The sequence below is a fragment of the Parasteatoda tepidariorum genome, chromosome X2 (assembly GCF_043381705.1).
Source record: "Parasteatoda tepidariorum isolate YZ-2023 chromosome X2, CAS_Ptep_4.0, whole genome shotgun sequence".
Lineage (NCBI taxonomy): Eukaryota > Metazoa > Arthropoda > Arachnida > Araneae > Theridiidae > Parasteatoda > Parasteatoda tepidariorum.
The window spans coordinates 56,661,375-56,682,101 of NC_092215.1; the positions used below are offsets into that span (position 1 = coordinate 56,661,375).

At 30.7% G+C, this 20,727-nt stretch overlaps 1 protein-coding gene across 1 annotated transcript in view; it reads right to left on the reverse strand.

Annotated features, from left to right (window-relative positions):
• LOC107453378 (potassium voltage-gated channel protein eag) overlaps positions 1-20,727 on the reverse strand; it is a 54,674-nt gene that overhangs the window by 15,278 nt on the left and 18,669 nt on the right. Inside the window, exons 2-6 of the mRNA XM_016070198.3 lie at positions 12,998-13,231; positions 10,703-10,831; positions 10,438-10,559; positions 7,227-7,622; positions 1,743-2,175 (exon numbers count right to left, since the gene is read on the reverse strand). Coding sequence (XP_015925684.1) covers positions 1,743-2,175; positions 7,227-7,622; positions 10,438-10,559; positions 10,703-10,831; positions 12,998-13,231 — 1,314 coding nt within the window. The remainder of the gene's footprint in view (positions 1-1,742; positions 2,176-7,226; positions 7,623-10,437; positions 10,560-10,702; positions 10,832-12,997; positions 13,232-20,727) is intronic.

Genomic DNA, 20,727 nt, shown 5'->3' on the forward strand with positions numbered 1-20,727 from the left:
ATATATATATATATATGCGCGCATGCATGGTAGAATGGGGTAAACCAGAATCCAGATAGTGGGGGGAGACCGAATACCTTGATTGTATCGAAATTATTTCCATTTTCTAGATTAGACAAACTTTAAATTATGTACACTTATATAATCAAGAAAAAGGATCTACCTTACTGGCGTGATTTGGTGTTGTTAATTCTAAGCGTCTGAGTAAATAATTTTGTTTCGATATGTCAACTCTCTTATGTCTTATGTTTTAAAACTAGTCTTAGCTATAGGTCATTTCAGTTATAGAAATTATATTTAGTGCAGCTTATTATACGTTTACAAAAGATTCGTACCCTAATAAACAATTAGGTTTTAGATCAACTGCACTGTTCTGTTTAGTTTCAACAATCCCTGCTTTACAGATAAGTACGGGTAGTATCATGTCTTTCCCCTTTCCTTGAAGTGAGTATATCACGTGCTCACTCTGCAATATGAATATATCGTATGTTAACACCTTGAGTTGAGCTTTAGTTTCCATCTAGAATTGACTGAGGAAGCAAAGGGGGTAAAGCTTACACGCTGCTATCTAGACAAATGATATTATGTTTTCTATGTAAGTGCTTGCTCTGAATTGAGTTTTTGTGACTTTAAGATTATTTTAAAGTCACGCCAAAAGTGCACTATACATATTTTGATTTTTTTAAGGTTTTACTTAGGAGATTGCATTCAAAGAAGTGTTTACCTTTGTGGTAAATTGTTGGCACAAGTAAATTTTGACGGCGAAAGTCTAAGAAATTAGCCTTATTTCAAAATTTTTTTTAATAATCTTTGAGGCAAAAGCCAATTGTGAGTATTTATATCTTATTTGTTAGTGTTGAAGAAGTAGAACACAAAATAACACTAACTGCCACGCTTCACAAAATGTATTGCCACTTCTTAATGGATGTGTTTTTCTTAAGAATCCAGAGGATTCCCAGTTTTGACCCCTATAACTTAGTGAATATCTAATTTTCGCAAAATTTAAAGAACACACGTTTAATAGGTTTACGCGAAAAGAAAAACATACCTTAAATATATCAAGAAAATAAAAAATATCAACTGCTTTTATTTCATGAAGAGAATTCAAAAATACACCTACTCCACTCAGATCTAAATGGAGCGTTAGTACGGTTTCTATCTTGCAGTTTCGAAATGCTATTAATGCCATGATTAAATAAAGATTTACCTTTTGACGTGTCAGCAAATTTTTCAATGCATAAATTAGGAGTGAATGATTATGACTTGTATGTGCAAATAGGTTGTATGGTCTCTTTTAGCATGGTGGATGCTTGAAGTCTGCGAGTGAAAAGATAGGATGTTCCCGCCCACTTCCCTCTATTCCCTCCGGATAAGATTTGATAGATTTATTTTCACTTAGTATTTTGGAAGATAATCATTGAATTTACCTGGATGAATTTTTATGATGCATAACATTACTCCACACATATCTAAAGAAATCTTCCGAAGGTTTACAATGTGTCATTGCATCTCGCGTGTGTATAAAGTGACGTTTTTACCTTTCTTACGTCCACTTTACATATGAAGATCCCTCAGAATAAAGATATAGATTTGTTTTATGTCGTGGTAAAAGAAGGTAATCAGACGATTCTTCGGTGAGTATTGTTTAAAATGTAAGAAGGTGATTTATCTTCAGAACAATCTGCAAGATGGGAACCGTACTAGCGTTCAACTGGATAATACATGTCATGAATTATTCCTACCTCCAATTATCATCATGCAGATGGTAAACACTTTTTCATTGTCTGTCTCAGCAGCAACATTGCCGAATCCAACAGAGGTCATACAGGTCATCGTGAAGTAGAGTGCCGTGATGTACATAGTACCTCTTGGTGGACCACCAATTAGCTCATACTTAACAGTCTCTCTATTGGTGATTCTACTGAAGTTGAATTGCTGTTGAGTGATGTTACCTAATTTCCATAACCAGCTGTAGGAGACACCATTTTCTGCGTCACTTCGACCGATGCTGTAGAAGATGCAGGCTAACCAATGAGCAACCAACATGTAGAAGCATAGAAGAAGAATAAGCATAGCAGCACCATATTCCAAGTAGCGGTCAAGCTTTCGGACGACGCGACCCAATCGGAGTAATCGGACCACCTTCAAGGCGCTGAATAGGCTCCCAATGCCTTGCTACCGGGACACAACGTTCATTTTAGAGAGCCTTGGTACCAACAATCCCCTTCGTTTTCCTCGCCTTTTGTGAGAAAAACGCCATTTCTTAATACTACCTCAAGTTTGGGCGGCGGTATAAGAAAACAAAGGGATATTATTTGCTTTTTAACATTATTTTCTTTTAACATTATTTTCTTTTTAATATTATTTTCTTTTTAACATTATTTAATTAAATTCCTATTCAACGGAATATGCAAGATGGATACGGTTCGTAATGACGAGAATTTTATTTTCTTATTTTTTTTTAAATTTTTTTTTAGAATTTACGAAACCGATTTTCAAAATTAGTTTTTTTCTTTTTTTTTCTCCAGATTTATCTGTTCTTAGGACTTATTAAGACCTCACGTTTTTTTTTTTTCTTTTTTGCAATTCTGAGGATTTCCCTTACGAAAATTAAAATTTAAAAAAAATAGATAAATAAAAGGAAAGATTTAACGAAACTTAAAACCCCCATTGACTAAAAACTAAAAATTAAGTGAAATTAGCGTTACGGATTCCAAAATTTCGACCACTGTCCAGAAAAAACTATTGGAACCATGCTATCCAGATTGAGCTATTCAGAGAAAGTACGTTTTTGAGTTTGATTTCATAATTTAAAATATTGCCTGCAATAATTAATTAGTACACTTATGGTAAGATCTTCAAACCATAAAGATTGCATTTTAATACATTAAAATCTGATCTTTCGATCGCAAGTCATTATGCTGTTTTTCTATTTTCTCTGTACGCTAAATAATCTTCTAAAGAAAGCACGAAGTTAAATCATAAGCTAAGCTAGTACATTCCCACCTTCCTTTGTACAAACACGTAACAATAAAATGTAACCACGTTTTAAGCGTTTCTTAGAGTATTTTAAGTTATTATAGCTTTTATTTTTGAAAATTTTGACTGGCTGTAGTTTAAGAGGACGATATATCACGGGAGGAACTTGTCACGACAAATTCTCTATCACCTCCATAAGTTATTTTAAAGTATAGAAGCAATTAATTCTTGTAAACCTAGAATAGCCATAAAGCTTTAAATGCTGAAAAATATTTTCAAACTATCAAACTGCAAACAAATTAAGAAAGGATTACTGAGAATAACGTTAAAGGGAAGTTCTCTTCCAATAATTTGTTTACATTTTGAAAGTGTTAAAATAATTTTTTAACATTTGAAACTTCATGGTTTACCTAAACTCATTTTTTTCAAGACTTAATTTACAATATATCAGATTGCAAAACATCATTAAATACAACAGTATGGATAATGGAAATGGAGACAAAACAAAATTCCAGATGAAAAGTTTCTCGCTCGGTATAGCGTCCTCTTAAGAAGCACCCCGATTTAACGAGCGAATTGCTCCGTTTTCATTAGCATCTGTTTTAGTAAAATACATTTGAAGTTTTGTAAAACTTTGCAGCAAAAATTACGAAATCGATACATAAAAATAATTTTGTGGATTAAATCACTAATCAGAATCAAGTGTACTTGATCATGAAAGCATGTAGAAAAACCATGTAAAAAAGAAACATTATTTTGAAATGAACGAACAGTAGACTCTAAGGCATTTTAGATTTAATTGAACATGGGTAAATAGAAGGTGAAGGTATTCTGCAATGACTCATAATATATACAGTGGTGGCCAAAAGTGTGGACACTTTTTGAAAGTTTCATGTTTTTCAANGAAAGGAGCAAAAACGATATCGAAATTTAACGCATCACCACTGAAGTTTTTTGATTGCTGGTATAAACAGACAGGAGTTAAAAGGCAATTATTAGAACCCCTCAAAGCTTGTTTTTGTGAAACAAACTTAAACCGATTTTGGCGTTTTTATCCTTTTTTCCTTACTAGTAACACAGCAACTCATATACTAATCAGTAAAAGAACAGAAACATAGAAATCTTTTCAAGTTGCTAAATTTTATTTTTTAATGAGCAATAAAATAATTAAAGTTATAATTTTTTTTCCAAAAAAAAGAGATTCTTTAGCATAACGGAAAAGCTGGAGAAGGACGTAGAATCAATTTTACATTTGAAAATGAGTTATCAAAATTCGGTATTAAATTATATGGAGCATTAACAAAGGTACTTCGATGCAAAATATGGGAAACCGATATCACTCCAAGTAAAAAATAAATTTCTACCAAATTGATAACCCTCTCTAAAAAATTTCTTTAGCTGATGTAGCTAAACTGTTCTAAATTTTGGCTAAATTTAGTTTGCAAATTTAGTCACATGGATATTACGTTTTTCTTCAATTCCGTTTACAGTTATTATTATTTTTTTTGAACGTGGCGAGTGGCTCGAAAAGTATTCATACGAATTAGGTAACGCAGAATTCAGTATTAAAATTGGCATCGGTATCGGATTAACAAAGTTACTTTGAAGCAAAATAAGGGAACTGATATTACTTCAGTGTTTTTAATCGCAGAAAATATATCTTTCTTCTCTGCTAAAGTGATGAGCCTCTTTATAAATTTTCAAAGTTGTCCTCGTTTTCAGAAAGATAAAGTGAGTTTTAAAAACCTAAATTCCTACAACTGAAAATTACTTCCACTATTATGAATTTTAAGCACTCGTGGCAACCTTGTAAGAACAACTGTTGACCTTTAAAACCCCTTAAAAAAAGACCAATTTAATAAAATGTACCAAATTATTTATCCAAATGGACAATATCATATTACGAATTTACTTAGATTCAATACTTTTTTCCTTAAAAAAGGAACAATACTCATTAAGGAAGAATTAAAAGTTTATGACCGTTTTCTGAGCTGCTGTACATTTTCCTAACTAAGCTGTGTCCTGATTTGAAAACTCACCCAAGATCAAAGTAAAACAGTCTCATAACAGCCAGTTGTCCTCGAAGGAGGCTAAGGTCTCACAATTCCAAGAACAACGGGAAATCGGGCCAGCATTGTATAGTTTGTCTAAAGTAAGAACTCCCCTAGCCATTCATCTGAACCCTTGGGGGTGACTATAGTAACCAGGTATAACTATTTTAAATCGGGGTGCGGGGTTATTGTTTAGGACATGTCTTGGCTTGGGTCGGCGAGTGAAAGGGAATCTTTTTCGTCGGTCTATTGTATTAGCTCTAGAGTGAAGAGAAGCTACCCTCCCTGAAATGCGCTATTCTTGTTTCCATAGCATTAGACGGCCTCAGACTTTGTGGTGGAGGGAGTTCTTACTATAGACAAACTATACATTATCTGTCATTACTTCATAGACCAGCTGGTACCCATCGATTTCGAAGCTGGTTGGAGTTCATACCACCTCCAGATAAAAAGTTTCATGCTATAATTTTTTTTTGGCATTAAAAAGCACTCAATATTTTTTTGCCTACTTTTTTAATCCTATTTTTAAGCAATAACATATTTCGACGTCGCTATAAAAACCCGTGACCCACTATAAAAAACGTCAACTCCATTTGTACATATTTGACTTTAATTAATGGTTATATAAAAACAAAATCATAAAAGACTAAATAAAATTAATGCGTATCATTTTAATTTTGGTATTAGAAAAGCACTTAATATTTTTTGTGTCTATTTTCAATCCTACGCCTTATAAATAACATATTTTAACGTCTTATTAACCAAAAAATAAGAAATATAAGTCTCATAAACTGATAGTAATATAATTAAGTTTACAAGATAACATAAGATAAATAGGTTAAGAGCATTTATTTGTATCTCTACACAGAGATTATCACCAACCCACATTCATCATAATGCTTGAGGTGAAAATTTCAATAAAGAACAAATTATTTACAATTGCTTTTGCAATTTTACCCATGCATGATCTCAATCCTTGCGAATCCTTAAATATTGTCCCTGGAAATGGGATAATTTGTTATATGGAAATTGGATCCTACGTTATATCGAAATCCGAATTTTTCGTTACATGGAAGCATCCGAAAGCAACCCAAACTTTTACGCATATTAAAGGCAGTAATATTCCTTGTGGTATTAAGGGGCCACATACTACAGTCAGATCTTAATACAGTGAATTGTCTGACGAACTATAGCAGTGACTTTACTATAAGAGATGGTTCACTATATCCAAAATCATTAAAAAAATAATTTATTTTAGCATATTGCAGTGGCATTGTTGCAATAAGACATAATTTGCAATATGCATAGCTTAAATTGTTAGTATGAAGAAAGGCCATAGCTTTGGGAAAAGGATTGAAATTTATTTGTAATCAAATTTTTTAATCCTTGAAAATTTACTTCAAAGCACAAAGCTACAATGTCTTGCCAAATTAGCAATTTTTTAAAAGTTTAGTAATTTTTAATGACAAGACATTTTTAACGAAAGCAAAGGACATAATTTAAAATGAATTACTTTGCTTCGTGTTTAAGGTACTTAAACCGTGACTTTATTTTCCTTGTCGAAAGATCTTCAAAAAACACCCTTAATTTTTTGCGCTTGGTTGCCTTCGTGATTGCTGTTGGCGCGATTATCTATCGAAACGAACAGTTAACAAAACTACCATAGTCACTGTTTTTTATTATTGTTTTTTTTCCGTAAAGCATCGTGTTGCTTTTTGAAAAAAGTAGTGCAGTGAGTAGTGTGATACAAGAAAAAAAACTTAGTAGCGTTTGCAACTAAATTTTCGAATCTAATTAGTGCTAATCTTACAAAAGTCCTTCAGCAAGCTCAAAAGGAATGCTTCTTATGTACTTTACTTAATTTCTTTCAGATAAGTTAACTTATGCTTTAAACACTTAACAAAAAATATAGATTTGAAGCGTAAAAAAGTCATGAAGGAAAGAAAAAAGTCGTAAAAAATAAATTGGGTCATTCTAAATCATGAACTTTTTCTTTCAATATTCAACATTTTTAAAATTTGAGCATTAGAGTAAATTGAACCCACCAGCAAAATTCGTCTCCTAAAAGTATTGTAATCACTACATTTAAAATAAAATTGTAGTTAACTACATTTGTAATAAAGTTGTTGAAGTTAAGTATAGTTATTCCGATCACTTAGAGTAGGATATTCCTTAGAAAAATAAATAAATACTTACATCTTCTTCATGATCAAATGCATTAAAAACATCATAAGGTAGGCAGGAGAGAAGATCAATGATAAACCAACTTTTAAGGTAATTCATCCTAATTATTTTAGGATCTGAAACAACTTCTCCGCCGGGTCCAACAAATGTAGTATGAAAATTAAGTACAATATCTATGAAAAAAATGACATCAACAATACTATCCAAGACTAACAAGGACACATCTTCGGAAGTTTTGTTTTTGAAGGCCACATTATACGGGACCATAATGGCCGTGTAAAAAGTCAAGCACAAAATAACCCAATCCCAAATGGCTTTAAAGGCGCAATAATGTAGCAAAATATGAGGAGGAGTTTTGGGAGCTTCTTGACGATACTGGGGAAGGACTTCCGAATTCAAACTGATCATCTGAAAAAAAGACATTAATTAGGCACAAATAAAGTAAAACTTTTACGGTATTTACTATGGAGTTTTTACAATGGTAGTTAAAAAATAAAGTAATAAAGAAATTTAGAAAATTCGGCATCACGAAAATTCATTTTAAAAATCGTCATCACTTCACAACAATATATCTCATTGCATCAATTAATCGATATCTCATCAATACTCTGTAAAAAAATGGATACTTAAATATCCGGAAATTTTCTTTGTATTTGACGAAACCGTTTCCCGCTATGTGTACCAAGCAAAAATTTCATCAAAGGGAAGTGGAAACGAATTTCGTCAAAATTAAGAATTAATTCTTCTTTTTTTTTTCTTTCCAAAAAGAACAGAGAGATAAATTACAACCACGCCTGGAGCGGAATCCGAACCCGAGATCTTCCTGGTACGAGGCCAACACTTTGATTACCTTACAAGCCTTATCTCGTCACTTTATTTTCGATTGTTTAATCTTCATCCCGATTTCGACATTCTAGTTTATCTCACACAATTCACTACGATGAGGTTTCAAGTTAAGGAAATATTTTCGTCATATATTTGAAAGCTTGCGTTTTGTCACAAATCACGTGATTTCTCGGAGAAATGATTTTCAAAATTAATAAAATACAGCTCAAAGTTTGCTGAATCGTCAAAAGTGAGAGTTGTATTTCTGAGAGTGTCGCATAATTTCTGGATTCTTATGTATTTTTAAGTTCTTTATTTCGTGGTGATTATAAATATTTTGAATCAATTTTTTTTTAAATTCTGAATCATACATAAAAGCATACAGCTTGTTACCATTAGCAAAAATCTTTCGTAAAAATCGTAAGTTGGCAGGCATGTATAAGGTCCTAAATTTAACGGTACATTAGGTCCATGTGAATTATAGGTCAAAAATAAATATTCATGAGAGAAAAAACGTATCCAAGCTTTGAGCAATCAGTATGGAGGCCGGGAAGAACAAAAGTGGGATTAAAATAATCAAAAGTCAATTTGTTTAGTGAGGCTGAAATACATTCGCGTTGCATTAAGAACCACACAAAGCTTTATCTTCAACTAAACTGGTTTTCGATAATTTTAATTCTTCTTTTTCTCATATTTACCTCAATAATAATTGGTTTGAGTTTAAAAACACCTTTGTTCTTTCGTATTTAAATTTTTTTTGCCACTCTTTGTGCAAATTTTTTTTCTGCGGTTAGTCCGATGGTAAGAAAATTCTAACCCGAACCAAACAAACTTACTGAGCCAACCAGAAAGAAACACGCTTTCTGGATAAATTGTAATTAAAAGATACAGATAGCTAATATTACTCATATCTGCTTAGGCTCACTAAAAGAAGTCATATTTAAAAAATAAATAAATCATAAATCAAGTGTCAGTTTTAATGTACGTTTTTTTTTGTAATAAAACTGTAGAATTGCTGATTCATTTGGTGTTTATGTCTTTAACCATTCAAAAAAATATTTAACAGTTCAGATTTGACTTGGTACAGCCTATCTGGAAATCGGACTTCCACCAGACTGAATTGTATGCTATTGCTCTGGCCACTATACACGAGAGATACCCTTGTCAGGAATGTCTGCGGGTTTTTATTGATGGATCCGCCACTTTTTCAACTGGTAGAGTTGGAGCCGGTGCTTACTCCAAATATTTCAGCCTTAGAGAACCTTTTGACACTTGGGCAGATAAATTTGATGGGGAAATGTTTGCAATCCTTATGGCTATTACAGCTATTGGTGAACCATCTGAACAAAATCTTGCTGTCTTTTCGATTCTCATGCTGCGAGCCATTGTGGCATCTACAGAAATGAACGGGCTGACATGTTGGCTTGAGAGGCTTCAGTATAGCATTCACCTTTTCATTCAGTTCCTCTTAGAAATGCAAGGCGGCTTCTTAAGAGCAAATTCAGACACAGAGCAATATCTGCTCTTAGGGACTTAGCTGATGGAAAATCCTGGGCTAGCCTTCTTGATGGCCAGCAGTGTTCTCATCTTTCCCTCCTTCCCAGGGCCGAGGAGTTGTTTGTCTTAGAATAATTACTGAACATGACAGCTTGCAGGCCCATCTATTTAAAATTAACCTGGGTAAAATCTATCATGCCAAAGCTGAGCTTAAATAATTAAAAAAACTAATGGATTACGTAGGTTTCAAAAATTATTATTGATCCCATAAATAGCTGATTCACTCTGAATCTAAATAATTGGTAGCGTCAAGCATAAGCGAGTGGTACCCTATACTAAGTACTCGCTAAATTTGGCGAGGACACATTACCGGGTAATAAGAATTGATAACTATGTCTGGTTATCCGGGACCGGATGCTGAAATTCTTTCACAGAGTCCGGGTATGAAAATACGACTGGCTAGGCCTGATATCCGGTATATCCTTTGTTCGCTGCTTTTTTTGTAGCCCAATAGATAGTATTGAAAAATAAAATTCCCCTTATTTCTACTTTATGGTACTATAAGTTTGTTGATATTTTAAAGCCTAATAGATAGTTTTAAAAGCCCAAATCTCACTTCATGATCATTTAAGTTCGTAGCTTTTTTATCGCTTAATAGATGGTATTAAAAACCAAATTTCACGAATTTTGACTTTATAATAGTTAAAGGTTTTTGCTTTTTAAAAGTCTAATAAATAGTATTAAAAAACCAAATTTCATTTCATGATAGTTGCTTTTTTGTAGTTTAATAGATAGTATTAAAAACTGAATTTCACCTAATGATAATTTAATTTTGTTGCTATGTTATAGACTACTAAATAATAATAAAAAAAATTCACTTAATAATAATTTAAATACTTACATGAGCGATTTGTGATTGTTTTGTGTTTTCTGTTTTGATGGGCAGATGCATCGAAAATTGTTGAACAAGAACGGATCGACTTCTCGTCACGGACCTCGCTAGTCGCGCGAACTTGCTCAGCCCTAAAAGAGAAGAAATTATATAGTCCTTATAGTTATTTTATTTTCATATAGGGTTGATAACTATTCTGGTTATTTTTAAAATTAATATTCACGTAGACTCCCAAGATACATAGTAGTGTTCTTTTTTTCGAAATATCACTTACCTTTGGATGCATCGTCTTCCAAGGGCTGCTTCAAGGCGGTTATGTCTCGAAAGATGAGAAGGAATAGAACAACTATATCCTTCTCGTTCTTTATGGGTGCTACGTGTAAAAGTAACCATAATGGAGACCCTAAAAATTAACATATATCTTGATTAAAATACAGAGAAATATTTTAAGATTTTAAAAGAAAAGTAACTGGAGCTGCAAAATTTTCATGAAACTCTTTTTTCTTCAAAAGTAAATAAATTAGACACTCGATTTTCCAGAGCATGTCTCACGAAAAAAAATTGATAAAAAACAAATCAAATATGGATAGTATAATAAAACTTCCTTTCTGAAATACGTTTTACAAAATAAGATACGAAGCTATAATACAAGTTTTTATTTTTTTGAAAATTTATTTGTTTCCTGAACTAACAACAATGAATCACATATTATAAATCTATCCTCCCCCCCCCCCCAAGANCCCCCCCCCCCAAAGAAAAGTGGATGAAATATTTTTTTCCTAATAGAAGGATCTTCCCCTTCTTAGTTTATAAGGGACTCAGGATTTGAATTTCGCGCATTTCATTCAGCTGCGTTCGTGCTAAAGCTCGGACTAGTATATCCTCCTTAAGAAACACTTATGTATAATAAAAATTAAAAAATATTTCTAGAAGGTGAAAAATTGTTTTGTAAAAGAAAATTTTCAAAAAGCGATATGAAAAAAAAAATCTAATTTCCTTTTCCATTTGTTGATATTAAAAACTAAATAATTTACATTCTCATTCAGCTATAAGTTAATCTAAAAAATATAGTTGATTTTAAAAATCCAGGGTTTTCAGACGAAACCTTTTTGTGTAAATCAAAAATTAAAATATCACAAAAAATAAAAAAGGAGTCTTAAAAAAATTTTAATGAAACTTATTCTGTAATGTTTATAAAAACAGAACATCGCGCAGCAAATATGTGAAACGTAATTAAGTGTGTAATATAGTTTTATTAAATGTTCCCTTATGTAACAAGATGATATTTAGTATTCAGAAATGCATTTTAATTTGTTTTTATAAGGTTAAGCCTATCACCCGAATCTTCGAAATACATAAAGTAAGGTTTTCAAAATAGTTAATTTTAATTAAATTATATTAGATAATAACACACTATTTATATCAGAAACAATGTTTTTACATATTAAACCTAATATAGGATAAAGTACAGAGATTTTATAAAGATCCGGCATATGGACTAAAACTTGTCTATATGTTAGTAATATATTAATAATATTAATAAATTAAAAAAATCAATAGATACATTTCATTGTTTCAGTGATACATTTCATTTGTAAAATACAATTTCACAATCCCGGGAAAAATCTTCTTTTAGAAACCATAAGAATCAACTGCTTTGTTTACGATATTCATAGTAGCACATTTACTCCACTTTTGTAATACAAGCTGGCTATTGTTTATCTTATCCATAAATTTATAATTATTATTACACATTGAACATCTTATTTAATTGTTCATTAATATTTACTAAAGTTCTCACTTGGTGGAAACCCGGTAGCAAAAGCCCTTCATCGCGGTAGTGGGGCTTTCAATAAAATTAAACTTAAACATAAAATTTTTATGTATAGTTTTTAAGAACCTTATGTTCACAAATTTTATGACATGTATGTTAGAGTAAACTGAATTTTTTTTAATAATTATCTCTGCTGGTGCCGACCAGGTGGCCGAGTGGTTAGCGTGCCTGACTGCGGAGCCGATGGCTGCGGGTTCGAATCCCGCTCAGGACATGGATGTTTCTTTCTCTCTCTCTGTGTTCTATGTCCTTTCTTCTGTGTGATTGTGTGAATGTGACCCGCCCTATAAACGGGTTTGTGGTTGTGTGACGTGGGCGACGCTGCTCCACCGCCGTGGCTTAGCCATAGGTGCTCACTGGATGACGAGGAGAGAGTAGCAGTTCTGGCATTTCTGAAACCAATGGGAAATAGACCCAAGTGCTCGCCATTAACCAAAAAAAAAAAATCTCTGGTGGTGGACAAGTTTGGATTTAAGTAGTTAGTGCAGCAGATTTATGCTGCAATTTCTGCTACCGGTGGTGTTCATGTATGCTCAAAAATAACATAAGTACAGATACTATTTCGTATTAAATACAGATGCTATTTCTTATTGATCTCTCATATAGATATATTATCATACATTATCTCTTTCTTTCTGATTGAACAGACCTTATGTAATGCAAATAAATCTAAAGCAATAATGAATGATGATAGTGGACTCATATTTATCTAAAGAAAGTTAAATATTTACTTACTGTTCTTTTTGTAAAGGAGAATTTCCACCTGTATTTGGTCATGGTTTTCTAGGCTATGTTCAACTTTGGATATACTCATTCTATCTGTGTGTTCCCCATACATAAAGGCGCATCGGCATGATTTCTGCATCACCTCGGCTCGATTGTAACCGGATATTTTGCAGAAGGACTCGGAACAGTAAACGATTGGGAAGTCAACAATCTGAGCGTTGGCCAAAAGGAAACTACAATCAGCTAAAAAAATAAGACATGCAAAATTTTCATTCATACAATACATTACTAGAGGAGAGAGACAATATTTACTACATATATAGCACAATAAATAAATACAAAAAGGAGAAAAAGAAAAAAGAGAAAAACGAAGAAAATCAATAAGTTCCATTTACTGCGCACAAGCTAGAAGTGTATAGAACTCTTAAAGTTTCAAAATGTAGAGAAAATATGGAAAAAATTACAGAATAATGAAAAAAGAGAAGAAGAAAATTATTTTTAAAAAAAATTAATAACAATCCGGAAAAAAAGCTATAATCTTTTCATCAGCTTGTACGATTATATCCACAAAATGAAGTGCTTTCTAATATTGTAACAATATAGCCAAAGCAAAATATATCAATAGAATAGTGTGAGGAGTACTTAAAAATTTTTCTGAAGCAAAATAGAATAGAACACATTAAGTTTTAAACATCACGTAAAAAACAGAAAATGAAATGTAGAGTGAAAACAGAACAAAACATAAAGCGAAATCTAAAAAGCGAGTAGTAAAACTTTTAGTAATAAGATTACCAAATAGCAAAATATGAAAACAGAAGCGCAAATTGAGGTAAAAGCGTAAATAAAAGGTTTTGTTTTATAGCGGATGCAGTACTGAAGCGCTTTTGATTTGTTAGTAATCACAAAACATAGGGAATAGTTACCAAATATGATCCCAATAGTTTGGACAGGAGGGCTGTCGTAAATTTGGGCCCCCAATGATTTTTGCATTTTACTCTTTCTGAAGAAAAAAAAATCCTTAAAATTACAACACTTGTTTTTTCAAAATTAATTCTGTGTTTTAAATAATTATTTAGTATATTAATAAAGCAAAATTTTTTTAAATTGTAAGATATATAACACCAATATAAGTAATTTTGTATGAAAAAAGCAAAATTTGAATGGGATAGCTAGAATTAAGTTTAAATATGTCTTTGAGTTGGTGAATTATGCAAAAACTGAAACTAACATGAAGGAGTCCAAAATTTCAACCGGCCTAAAGTATTATCACCATATTTTCCGGCTACCCCCTCCCTATATTCTTAAGGTCCGTCTTTAATTTATATTTATACAAAGAAAGTACGTTTTTGTGCGTGATTTCGAAACTTAAAAATATCATCTGCACTAACTAATTAGTAGATTTACGGTTGGGTCTACAAATAATTAAAATTCAATCCTAGTACATGATTATTAAATAGGTTAAAAAGGAGTTCTATTTTGCGCCTTGCATACTATCTACAATAATTGTTTGGGCACTCATGGATGTTTTACATTATATACAATAAGTATTTGGACACAGATCTTCATTGCAAATCTATAGGTTTGTAATTATGGTGTGGGTATTTCCCTGACTATGTACTGAGATCGTTGCTCTAAATTTGTGAGAAGTTCAACGCTTTTACTACATTATATTTGTCTGTAAGCAGTTTTATGGGTTAAACCAATGTTACTTCTTGGAAAACAACGCTAGATGTCGCGTGATCCACCATGGAATTGACAATAGGGTCAACTGAACGGATTGGTCTGCCCAATTTTGATCAAATTTTGTCATTTAAAAATACATAGTTTAAAATTATGTCAAATATTTTATACCCTACTATTCAATATTTTTTCTATAATTATCAAATAAAATAATAAAAAGTAATAAATAATTATTAAACAATATTTTTTACATAGTTATATCTTTGGAGAAACGAATCTTATAATTGTGTGCAAAATTTATTTTTTCAATTTTCTTAAAAACTTTACGGGATATGACTAAATATGTAGAAACTGAATTCGACATTAATGTACCGAAGTCGGTTGAATAGTTCTCAATAAATGAAGGTTTCCATATTCTTTAGAGGATGAACCGTGCAAAATCTGAAACTAACATTTAATAGAGTTCAAACTATTGGAATATAATTTCTCAAATTGCGACTACCCCTGATATTTTGATGTTCAAAACTCAGTTGAAAAAAAAAATTTTTATTCACAGAAAGTAAGTTTCCGAGTCTGTCCTTGTAACTCAATTTATAGTCTGCTCTATTTAATTAATGTATTTGAGGTCACTCTTTTAAATCATTAAGATTGGCACTTAGTACGGGAAAACCCAATTATTAGAACTAAAATTACTTAAAATAATATCCTTTTTATTTTGCGCAGTGTACACTCATGTCAAAAAGTTAACGGATAATTCGAAAATCTAGTGAACAAAATCAAGTATTCCCAAGTCCTTAGATTAACATAAAAACAATTTTTCAACCTCGAATGAGAATTTATTGCGTATTACTGTCAAGGGAGTCATACCATTTATTCAACCGACAACAACATTTGTTATTCGCTAAAAATCGTTATAGCAACACAGTCTTTAAAGAAAGGCTTAAGAATGAAAGAAATAACATTTATTTGAAATCCCGTTCAATCAATTAGATTTTTATTGTTTTGTCTCACGCTTAATGTATTTAAAGCATGGTAAAAAAAGTGCGCGAATATGTGTGTTATATATGGCATTATTTGGAAATTAATCCATATAATTATGACAGTCATCTCAAAGGTGCAAGAATAATAATAGGTAATTAATCTTTAGACAATTAGAAATGAACAACAAATAGCAAAAATGGGACAATTCTGTGATCATCAATTGTTTTTCCAATACAATTTGGAAATCTTTATTTTGGTAGCTTCTTTTTTGTCCCTCAAAAGATGGCTTGAATTTATAGTGTTTGCTTGGTTACTTGAACATATGTTAGTAGAGGGTACTTCTATTTTGAACAAATGTTCTGGTCTGTCTGTAGTCTAACTATTACGGATCCTATGACTATACAATTTCCAACAATTTTGCATGCCTATTCATTATTAAAAAATAGGGTGTTTTTGAGGTAGACAGGTGTGAGGTTATGTTTTGCACCAAAAAATAACTTCATCAATAGACCTCAATAACATAATCCTCAATAATAATTTCAACCTCATCTGCAACTACTAAAATCAACCTCATATATAGCTCAACAATACTTTAATGATCAGGTAAAATTATTCACCTTGAAATGTAGATAAAATAACATACATACCTCAAAAACAACCTCTATAAACTGGTTGCTCTAAGGTAGATTTCTATCAATCCTAAAAAACCTCAAGTGCTAATAAAATAACTTCATTTGTCTTAAGCCTTGGGAGGTAATTTCTTAAGGTTCTGTTTGAACTCAACTTCCAATAAACTTTAAATCAACACCTCAAAAACACCTTAAATTTTTTAAGGGATAGTATAAGCATTGATATTCTGGAATTTAATGTTAAATACATTCATTAAAAGTTATTAATTTCTGGGACAATAAGCATTTCCCCGATCCGAGTCTTGATACCGATGTGCATCTGAATAACTTTTGTTCAAATGAATGGACGTAATAAGCGTTCTTGAGGTGGTACTCAAATATGCTAATTAAGTACTTTGTCTGAACAAACATTTCTTTTGGATTCTGTGGGGTTGTCGCCCTCTCAAAATATCACACCCTTAATGAAAATTTTACTTTAATGTAAATTTATTTTAATGTAACCTTAATATAAATTTATTGTAATGTATAACTTAATGTAAACTTTTTTTTATCGTATTTCTGGAACTACTTAAGCCAATCTTTTTGCTAAAAATTATGAGGCTGTTTAAATGAATCCAAAACTTTTTGGTCAAAGTTATGAAACTATTTAAGCGAATATTTTTGCTCAAAATTATGGATCTATTAAAGTCAATCTGAAAGTTTTTGTACAAAATTATGGAACTATTTAAACGCATCTGAAACATTTTGTACAAGACTATAAAACTACATAGTTCATCGAAGAATAATTCTTTTGTTGCAAATTTTAATTATTTTAATGTCATTTATTGTTTTTTATTATTTATTTTGATTATGAGTTAGTAACTTAATTATTTTAATGTCATTCATAGTTTTTTATTATTTATTTTAATAATGAGAATAGCTTCATTAATATCATTTTAAAGTAAATGCATTCATTTGAAAATATCAAAAATTTCGAGAAAAATTTAGTCAAATAGTTTAAGGTAGTCGTCTTTTCAAAATTTTGATTTCTCAATATCTAGTTGAACGATTTTGCTCAAACTTTGGGTTTGTTCATTTAAAATTATATAGTTTGAAATAATTTAAAAAGTTGTATACTAATACAATTTTAAATATTTTATCCTAAACATCAGCATTAAAATAAATAAATTTAAAGAATAAGATTTTGCAAAAATGTTTTTAAGATGAGCGAATTTTACAATTTCACTCAAGGATTTTTTGATTTGCCTAAATAATTTTATAAATATGGTGAAACACTCAAAAGGTAAATTTAGACGACCAAACTTCCGGCCACTTTAAGAATTGAGACCATATTTTCCAGATTGTGGTCATCTTTTGAGGGAAAATATTTGTTTCGTTTTTGAATCTGGTTCGCAACTTAAAATATAGTATGCTCCTTTTAAATATCATAGTTCAGATTGTCCCCTTCAACCATAAAGATATGATGCTAGTTTAATAATATACGATCATTAGCTTATTATGTTTTTTCCGCACTATTTAGTTTATCTAATTCTTTAGAAATTCTCATTAATCTTTTGAACTTTTCTAAAATTATAGTTAGAAGAAAAACAATTTAGAAACAAATAAGGGCAGCATTTTTTTGTCTTTTACAGCATACATGCTATTTGATTATTTATTTCGAAGCCATTAAAATTCTTGAGTTATTGGATTCCTCGTTGGCTATTCCAATGAATACAGACGAATTATTTAATGACTTTTCCAGTTCTTTTATTTTATTTTAAAAGCACTTGCAAATCTTTCTTTCCTTTAATTCTTTAAATTTGTATATCCGCAGTTGAATGCATCTTTAAATTGCCTTTTTCATTTAAATTTTTTTATGCTTTTCATACTCAACAAAATTTTAATGATGGAGTATTTTCCACATTACAATATCTTTCATAAGAAAGTTTAAATATTGGCTTCACTTTATCAGAATAGGAAGAATAGTACCTGATTACTTTTAGATAATCCTCTACATATTCAAAGAATTAATGTGCTAAATAATTTCGGAACGGTATAGTATCCAAATGAGGATAGGGAATACTTCATTCTATGTACACTATTGAAATTTCCGAATAATATTACGGTAAAAAGTTCTGGTATTCTGAGTGCAGTATCCACAAAATTCATTTCTACCATGAAATTTTGTACCATAATTTTCACAGTAATATTTATTTAATTTCAATGATTCAGTAAATATTACTGCGAAAATTACAGTTCATCAGATTTTATGTTCCCTACAATTTTACAGTAAAAACTAATTTTATGGCCAAAAGTACCGGCACTCAGGTAATAGTACTTTTTACCTGAATTTTATCCAGAATTTTTTACAGTGTATAAATAAAGTAAAATAACTTGAAAAGCATAAAACTTTACACGTGTTTCATTCGTGTTGTTTTGCTTCACCAGGTAATTAAATACTTTATATTCATCTGTGTTTAGAATTCTTAAGAGCTATTTTTATTTTTATCCAAACGAATGAAAAATTATTTGGATGAAGCTGAAAAGTTCTTTGACTGAAAAATTACGCACAAACAATGATATTTTTCAAAACTTTAACTATTGACAAATCTATGCTACCTATATAAAAATGATAATTGAAGATTTGTATTGATATAATTTTGTCAGAAAGAATTCCATTAATATTCTAAAAAACCAAGCACTGACTTAATACTGTCCAAAGTACTGTACTGTTACTGAGGAAAATTAATAAGCAATAATTAAATTTTACTTTTTACTTTTTGTCACTCTGTTTACACACCTTTGATGGTAGAATTTGGTCATGACGGTAAAGGCCTCTTGATCTAAAAGGGTGAAACCACACACTGCAAAAGCTGCATTTATACCGGTAATACCAGTCCAAATTTGGTGTTGAAGTGGTATGTTATTTCAGTTTAATTCCGAATTGAAAATGAATCATACACACTTTGTAAGGTGTAGTTAAATCTTAACTCCAACAGTTGATAAAGCTTATACAAGCTCAGATTCATTCACTCCATTTATGAATTATTTTCGTCAATGTTTTACTTACGAAATAGTCAGACAATCAACAGTTTTTGCTCACAATCAAGGTTTGACTTTGCCTCGGACAATTTTTTGCCTTGTGAAACATCTAGATCCAAGAGTTATGTATGGTGCTTTGTTACACCTCTTCGATGTAAATTATTTGCAATTTTCGTTGTTGAGATAGACTAAAAATTTTTTACAGTATAGTCCATATATTAAAATAGTAAATATGTTTGTCAAAATAGATTCTGCTAATATGTATCTATGTTTGAAATACATTAGTAGCAAATGTGAATACATAATATTTTTATTGTAATTCATAAAAAAATGTGTGTAAAATTATCTCCACCTTGAAATCACTCTGAAATATTATTGAACAATAATGCAAAAAATAAATTCAAATTCATAAAAAAAAGCTATGTAAAATTATTATTTCTAATTGCTTCTCTACCTCAATCATTCTGAATTGTTCTCAATAACTCTGAAATATTATTGAAAAATGGCGTAAAAAATAAATTCCTTCTCATAAAAAAAGTTAAGTAAAATTACAATTTCTAATTGTTCCTTTACCTTGAAATCACCTTAAAATATGATTAAAAAATGGCGGACATAAATAGATAAGTAATTTAATCGAAATTCAGCTTTTTATAGTGAAATAACGTTATTTGTTTGTATCGTATGCATTTCTACATACTTATTTATTTTATATAGAATTCATTTCGGATCGTATATTGCGCTTCACAATTGATTTCTCATCAGATCACGTGTTTCCGAATCCTTTCAAATGCTGTCATTTGAAAAAAAAAAGTAAAAAACTGTTTCAAGGTAGAAAATTTGATTAGGTCAACATTGTTTCTCAGTGTGAGAAAAAAATATTATTGGGAAAGTAATTGTTTCAGTAAATTTATAAATGAACTTTTTCCTTCAAATTTCTGAAGCTATGTTAATTAATTTATCTTTGATGAGCTTTCTATTTCTATTTTAGAAATTCACAAGAAAAATTTAAATTGAATAAACAGACAAAACGAAATAAGGCAATAAAAAAGTTTTTACAAATTTCATCAAACAAATTTCGATCTTTAAAAATATACTAGATTAATTTAGAACTAGAGATCCTTTGGCTCAGATGGGATACCGGTGTCCCTTTTATGTATTTTTTTCTGGTGCCCTAATTACAAGTAAAGATATATTTTGGTATTTTCTTATAATAAAAAGCAGTCTAATAGCTACTAAAAAATCTGTTAGAGTATCGGAATTCTATTTAAATAAAAAATCCAAAATAAAAAATTTTGAAAATTATTCTTCATGAATATTCAAAAATTCATCATTAACTGATTTTGTAAATCAAACAAATTTCAATTATGAATTGCTGTTTCTCTTAGATATAAATAACTGCTTGGAAATGAGTCGAGTTTGGAAGATATT